Source organism: Oncorhynchus kisutch, unplaced genomic scaffold (assembly GCF_002021735.2).
Source record: "Oncorhynchus kisutch isolate 150728-3 unplaced genomic scaffold, Okis_V2 Okis09a-Okis19a_hom, whole genome shotgun sequence".
Lineage (NCBI taxonomy): Eukaryota > Metazoa > Chordata > Actinopteri > Salmoniformes > Salmonidae > Oncorhynchus > Oncorhynchus kisutch.
Window position 1 is genome coordinate 2704292 of NW_022261985.1, and position 7927 is coordinate 2712218.

Genomic DNA, 7927 nt, shown 5'->3' on the forward strand with positions numbered 1-7927 from the left:
AGGTTTGATCTTCTCCAGGTTTTCGTCTTCATCATTCGTTCACCTCTTCATATTCCTCTCTCTGCTGTTGGCATTCCCACGAGGCATGTAAGTGAGAGGCTAAGTGACCTTTAATGTCCGGCACAAGTGCCTGAAACCGTGACTCAGTGTGGGACTGCCAAAGTCGGTGGCAGGCTAGGAACATGAGCACCGTAGGACATCATTAAGAAACAGAGCCCTGACCTGAACACACCCCTGTTATCATCACTGATAACGACATGACAGAAGACAAAGCCACCAATGAGGAAGACCTCCAGGACCATGAGCACCAGAATAAGACGAAGGCTTTATAACTGGGCTTTACAAGACAAGAAGCCCAGAGCTAATAGTCCTGAGTCCAGGCAAAAGGGACGTGATGCTCCTGCGAGTTGACATTTCCCTGCCCAAGAGAGGAGGGGTGGGGCTTGTACTCACCAGAGCTGTCTCACCGTCGCCCTGGGACTGGGACTCAGAAGAAGAAGAGTCCATGGTTCCACAGAGTGCTGCCTGTTAGAGATGCTCAGAGCTCTGCATGTCTGTGGAAGAGAGAAACAGAGACAGGTAACCATATAGACAGAGGGAGGAAGAGAGAAACAGAGACAGGTAACCATATAGACAGAGGGAGGAAGAGAGAAACAGAGAGAGAGGACATGACAGGTAAACATATAGACAGAGGGAGGAAGAGAGAAACAGAGAGAGAGACAGGACATGACAGGTAACATATAGAGGGAGGAAGAGAGAAAAAGAGAGACAGGACATGACAGGTAAACATATAGACAGAGGGAGAAGAGAGAAACAGAGAGAGAGACAGGACATGACAGGTAAACATATAGACAGAGGGAGGAAGAGAGAAACAGAGAGAGAGACACGGACCATGACAGGTAAACATATAGACAGAGGGAGGAAGAGAGAAACCAGAGAGAGAGACAGGACATGACAGGTAAACATATAGACAGAGGGAGGAAGAGAGAAACAGAGAGAGAGACAGGACATGACAGGTAACATATAACAGAGGGATGGAAGAGAGAAACAGGAGAGAGAGCAGGACATGACAGTAAAGCATATAGGACAGAGGGAGGAAGAGAGAACAGAGAGAGAGACGGAATGACAGGTAAACATATAGACAGAGCGCGAGGAAGAGAGAACAGACGAGAGAGACAGAGGGACATGACAGGTACATATAGACAGAGGAGGAAGAGGAGAAACAGAGGAGAGACAGACATGACAGCGTAAACATAGATAGACAGAGGAGGAAGAGAGAAAGCAGAGAGAGAGACAGGGACAATGAAAGGGGTAAACATTATGGACAGAGGGAGGGAAGAGGGCCAACAGGAGGTAGAGACAGGACATGACAGGTAAACATATAGAACAGAGGGAGGAAGAGAGAAACAGAGAGAGAGACAGGAATAAGGTAAACATATAGACAGAGGGAGGAAGAGAGAAACAGAGAGAGAGACAGGACATGACAGGTAAACATATAGACAGAGGGAGGAAGAGAGAAACAGAGAGAGAGACAGGACATGACGGTAACATATAGACAGAGGGAGGAAGAGAGAACGAGAGAGAGAGACAGAACATGACAAGGTAAAACATCTAGACATGAGGGATGAAGAAAGAAACAGAGAGAGAGACAGGACATCGGACAGGTAAACATATAGACAGAGGGATGAAAGGAGGAGGAAGAGCGAAAACAGAGAGAGGACAGGAATGACAGGTAACATATAGACAAGAGGGAATGAAGATGAGAAAACAGAGAGAGGGACCAGGCACTGACAGGGTAAACATATTGAGACAGGAGGAAGAGAGAGAAGAAACAGATGAGAAGAGAGAAAGGACATGACAGGTTCAACATAATCAGACAGAGGGAGGAAGAGAGAGAGAACACAGAGAGAGAACAAGGACATGACAGGTAAACATATAGACAGAGGGAGGAAGAGAGAAACAGAGAGAGAGACAGGACCATGACAGGGTAAACATATAGATAGGCAGGCAAGAGAGAAAGAGACAGGACAGGACATGCAGGAGTAAACCATTATAGAAGAGGGACCGGGGAAGAGGAAAAACAGAGGAGACAGCAGGACATTACAGGTAAACATATAGACAGAGGGTAGGAAGAGAGAAACAGAGAGACAAGGAATGACAGGTAAACATCATAGCAGAAGGGAGGAAGAGAGAAACAGAGGACAGGACATGACAGGTAACATATAGAGGGAGGACGGTAAGAGAGAGAGCAACAGAAGAGAGAGACAGGACATGGACAGGTAAACATATAGGATCAGAGGAGAGAAGAGAGAAACAAGAGAGAGAGAACAGGACATGAACGGCTAAAAACCATATAGACAGGGAGGAAGAGAGAAACAGAGAGAGAGACCAGTGACATGACAGGTAAACATATAGACAGAGGGAGGAGGACGAGAGAAACGAAGATGAGAGACAGGACATGACAGGGTAAACATATAGACAGAGGGAGGAAGAGAGAAAACAGAGAGAGAGACAGGACATGACAGGTAAACATATAGACAGAGGGAGGAAGAGAGAAACAGAGAGAGAGACAGGACATGACAGGTAAACATATAGACAGAGGGAGGAAGAGAGAAACAGAGAGAGAGACAGGACATGAAGGTAAACATATAGACAGAGGGAGGAAGAGAGAAACAGAGAGAGAGAAGACAGGACATGACAGGTAAACATATAGACGAGGGAGGAAGAGAGAAACAGAGAGAGAGACAGGACATGACATAGGTAAACATTATAGACAGAGGGAGGAAGAGAGAAACAGAGAGAGAGACAGGACATGACAGGTAAACCATATAGACAGAGGGAGGAAGAGAGAAACAGAGAGACAGGACATGACAGGTAAACATATAGACAGAGGGCGGAAGAGAGAAAACAGAGAGAGACAGGACATTGACAGGTAAACATATAGACAGAGGGAGGAAGAGAGAAACAGAGCGACAGGGACATGACAGGTAAACATTATAGAGGGAGGAAGACGACGAAACAGAAGAGCGAGACCGGACATGACCGGTTAAACATTCTAGACAGAGGGAGGAGAGAGAGGAACAGATGCGAGAGACAGGACCTGACAGGGTAAACATATGACAGAGGGCGGAAGAGAAGAGAGAAACTAGAAGAGAGAGACCGGACATGACAGGGTAAACATATAGCGCAGAGGGAGGAGAGAGAGAGAAACAGAGAGAGAGAGGACATGACAGGTAAACATATAGAGAGAGGAGGAAGAGAGAAACAGAGAGAGAGACAGGACATGACAGGTAAACATATAGACAGAGGGAGGAAGAGAGAAGAAGAGAGAAACAGAGAGAGAGACAGGACATGACAGATGAAGGTAAACATATGACAGGGGAGGAGAGGAGAAGAGAGAAAACAGAGAGAGAGACAGGACATGACAGGTAAACATATAGACAGAGGGAGGAAGAGAGAAAAGAGAGAAAGAGAGAGAGACATGACAGGTAAACATATAGACAGAGGGAGGAAGAGAGAAACAGAGAGAGAGACAGGACATGACAGGTAAACATATAGACAGAGGGAGGAAGAGAAACAGAGAGAGAGACAGGACATGACAGGTAAACATATAGACAGAGGGAGGAAGAGAGAAACAGAGAGAGAGACAGGACATGACAGGTAAACATATAGACAGAGGGAGGAAGAGAGAGAACAGAGAGAGACAGGACATGACAGGTAAACATATAGACAGAGGGAGGAAGAGAGAACAGAGAGAGAGACAGGACATGACAGGTAAACATATAGACAGAGGGAGGAAGAGAGAAACAGAGAGAGAGACAGGACATGACAGGTAAACATATAGACAGAGGGAGGAAGAGAGAAACAGAGAGAGAGACAGGACATGACAGGTAAACATATAGACAGAGGGAGGAAGAGAGAAACAGAGAGAGAGACAGGACATGACAGGTAAACATATAGACAGAGGGAGGAAGAGAGAAACAGAGAGAGAGACAGGACATGACAGGTAAACATATAGACAGAGGGAGAGGAAGAGAGAAACAGAGAGAGAGACAGGACATGACAGGTAAACATATAGACAGAGGGAGGAAGAGAGAAACAGAGAGAGAGACAGGACATGACAGGTAAACATATAGACAGAGGGGGAAGAGAGAGAAACAGAGAGAGAGACAGGACATGACAGGTAAACATATAGACAGAGGGAGGAGGAAAGAGAGAGAACAGATAGAGAGAGAGACAGGACCATGGACAGTTTAAACATATAGACAGAGGGAGGAAGAGAGAAACAGAGGAGAGAGACAGGACATGACAGGCGGTCCCCCTTATAGACACAGATGGGAGGAAGAGGAGAAACAGAGAGAGAGACAGGACATGAATCAGGGTTCACAATATAGACAGACGTGAGGAAGAAGAGAGAAACAGAGAGCGGAGACCAGGACCATGACACGGTCAACATATAGAGCAGAGGGAGGAAGAGCGAAACCGAGAAGAGAGACAAGACTTGACAGGTTAAACAATATAGACAGAGTGGAGGAGAGAGACGGACGAAGGAAACAGAGAGAGCAGACAGGAATGACAGCGGTAAAGTAAACATATAGACAGAGGGTAGGAAGAGAGAAACAGAGGCAGGAGAGAGAGACAGGACATGACAGCGTTGTAACATATAGACAGAGGGAGGAAAGAGAGAAAACAGAGAGACAGGACCTGGACCGGTAAACATACAGACAGAGGGAGGAAGAGAGAGAAACAGAGAGAGAGACAGAGAGACAGGACATGACAGGTAAAACATATAGAGGGAGGAAGAGAGAAACAGAGAGAGAGAACAGGACATGACAGGTAAACATATAGACAGAGGGAGGGGAAGAGAGAAAAAGAGAGAGAGACAGGACATGACAGGTAGTAAACATATAGACAGAGGGAGGAAGAGAGAAACAGAGAGAGAGACTGTACATGACAGGTAAACATATAGACAGAGGGAGGAAGAGAGAAACAGAGAGAGAGAGAGACAGGACATGACAGGTAAACATATAGACAGAGGGAGGAAGAGAGAGAAACAGAGAGAGAGATAGGACATGACAGGTAAACATATAGACAGAGGAGGAAGAGAGAAAAGAGAGAGAGAGAGAGACCATGACAGGTAAACATATAGACAGAGGGAGGAAGAGAGAAACAGAGAGACAGGACATGACAGGTAAACATATAGAGGGAGGAAGGGAGAAACAGAGAGACAGGACATGACAGGTAAACATATAGACAGAGGGAGGAAGAGAGAAACAGAGAGAGAGACAGGACATGACAGGTAAACATATAGACAGAGGGAGGAAGAGAGAAACAGAGAGAGAGACAGGACATGACAGGTAAACATATAGACAGAGGGAGGAAGAGAGAAACAGAGAGAGAGACAGGACATGACAGGTAAACATATAGACAGAGGGAGGAAGAGAGAAACAGAGAGAGAGACAGGACATGACAGGTAAACATATAGACAGAGGGAGGAAGAGAGAAACAGAGAGAGAGACAGGACATGACAGGTAAACATATAGACAGAGGGAGGAAGAGAGAAACAGAGAGAGAGACAGGACATGACAGGTAAACATATAGACAGAGGGAGGAAGAGAGAAACAGAGAGAGAGAGACAGGACATGACAGGTAAACATATAGACAGAGGGAGGAGAGAAGAGAGAAAACAGAGAGAGAGACAGGACATGACAGGTAAACAGAGGAGAAGATGAGAACAGAGAGCATGACAGGTACATGACAGGTAATTAGACAGAGGGAGGAAGAGAAGAAACAGAGAGCGCGAGACAGGACCTGACAGCGTAAACATTATAGACAGACGGGAGGAAGAGAGGAAACAGAGAGAGAGACAGGACATGACAGGTAAAACATATAGACAGAGGGAGAAGAGAGAAACAGAGAGAGATGACCGGACAATGACAGGGTAAACATATAGACAGAGGGATGAAGAGAGAACAGAGAGACAGGACATGACAGGTAAACATATAGAGGGAGGAAGAGACAGACGTAGACAAAGCACACCACCCTCACACAATTGACACAGACCCACAGAACACACATAGCAATAAACCATGAGATCCCAGCACAGCCCGTCACATCAGGACTACAGCCTAAAGGTCACAAGTGAAAGTGGAGGCCAACCAGGCAGCACCGTGTCCAGGGGTCACATGCTCCATCTGCAGCTCAACCCTCTGATGGCTTTGATCATCTTTGTTTTTTTCCACCCTTTCAATGATTAGTTATATGTGATGCGGTTCAGAGCAGGACTGAACTTCCAATGTGACATCAGTCATCTGTCCTCCTGCCAGCTTCTCATGAGGCCCAATTATTTCTTTCCCCCTCAGTTACTTTCCAAATTGCAACGGCTTCTTTCGCCAATCCAACATGACAATCTAGCCTAATGTACCTGTTGCTCTCTCTCTGTCTCACTCTGTCTCACTCTGTATCTCTCCGTCTCTGTCTCGCTCTGTCTCTCTCCTCTCTTTACAGCAGCAGTCACATTCTCCCCTGGCAAATTAACAGCCGCGTCTCCTCTTCCCAAAGCGTTGATAACCTAAATAGCCAATATCAGAGCGTCCGAGGTCCCCTCTCCTCTCAGCTCTACCGAGGCGTCCGAGGTCCCCTCTCCTCTCAGCTCTACCGAGGCGTCAGAGGTCCCCTCTCCTCTCAGCTCTACCGAGGCGTCAGAGGTCCCCTCTCCTCTCAGCTCTACCGAGGCGTCAGAGGTCCCCTCTCCTCTCAGCTCTACCGAGGCGTCCGAGGTCCCCTCTCCTCTCAGCTCTACCGAGGCGTCCGAGGTCCCCTCTCCTCTCAGCTCTACCGAGGCGTCCGAGGTCCCCTCTCCTCTCAGCTCTACCGAGGCGTCCGAGGTCCCCTCTCCTCTCAGCTCTACCGAGGCGTCCGAGGTCCCCTCTCCTCTCAGCTCTACCGAGGCGTCCGAGGTCCCCTCTCCTCTCAGCTCTACCGAGGCGTCCGAGGTCCCCTCTCCTCTCAGCTCTACCGAGGCAGTTCAATACAGAACCATCGACTCAGAGACAGGAACTCTGTGTCACACCACATCCCCCACAGTGCACAGCTAGGAACGCTTCTCAACGTTTCTGTTTCTTGGCCAAAGCCTCCAGCAGCATTAAAGGGGCAGTCTGGGATTCAAACAACAACGCAGACACCCCACAACGGGGCTGGAGTCGTGGCCCAGATTCACACAGAGCTATGAATGGAAGGACTGACCATTCATGACTTCAAAATGATTTGAACCATGTCTGGTTTTAACCATGTCTGATGTCTTGAAGCTATAAAGTAGGCCTCTCTGTTTACAATTACATTGTTTCCACACAATGGCGTGAAAGAAGCTCAGGCTATAGTTTGGTTTGTGATGAGAAAGACAGTGGAACTGAGCTCATGAGGCATTTATAAATCAAATCAAATTTTATTCGTCACAACAGGTGTAGTAGACCTTACAGTGAAATGCTGAATACAACAGGTGTAGTAGACCTTACAGTGAAATGCTGAATACAACAGGTGTAGTAGACCTTACAGTGAAATGCTGAATACAACAGGTGTAGTAGACCTTACAGTGAAATGCAGAATACAACAGGTGTAGTAGACCTTACAGTGAAATGCTGAATACAACAGGTGTAGTAGACCTTACAGTGAAATGCTGAATACAACAGGTGTAGTAGACCTTACAGTGAAATGCTGAATACAACAGGTGTAGTAGACCTTACAGTGAAATGCTGAATACAACAGGTGTAGTAGACCTTACAGTGAAATGCTGAATACAACAGGTGTAGTAGACCTTACAGTGAAATGCTGAATACAACAGGTGTAGTAGACCTTACAGTGAAATGCTGAATACAACAGGTGTAGTAGACCTTACAGTGAAATGCTGAATACAACAGGTGTAGTAGAC

General features: G+C 46.8%; 1 protein-coding gene across 1 annotated transcript in view; it reads right to left on the reverse strand.

Moving 5' to 3' along the window:
- Positions 1-7927, reverse strand: part of LOC116360508 (oxysterol-binding protein-related protein 8) — a 151870-nt gene that overhangs the window by 110607 nt on the left and 33336 nt on the right. Inside the window, exon 3 of the mRNA XM_031815181.1 lies at positions 454-554. Coding sequence (XP_031671041.1) covers positions 454-507 — 54 coding nt within the window. The 5' untranslated portion in view covers positions 508-554. The remainder of the gene's footprint in view (positions 1-453; positions 555-7927) is intronic.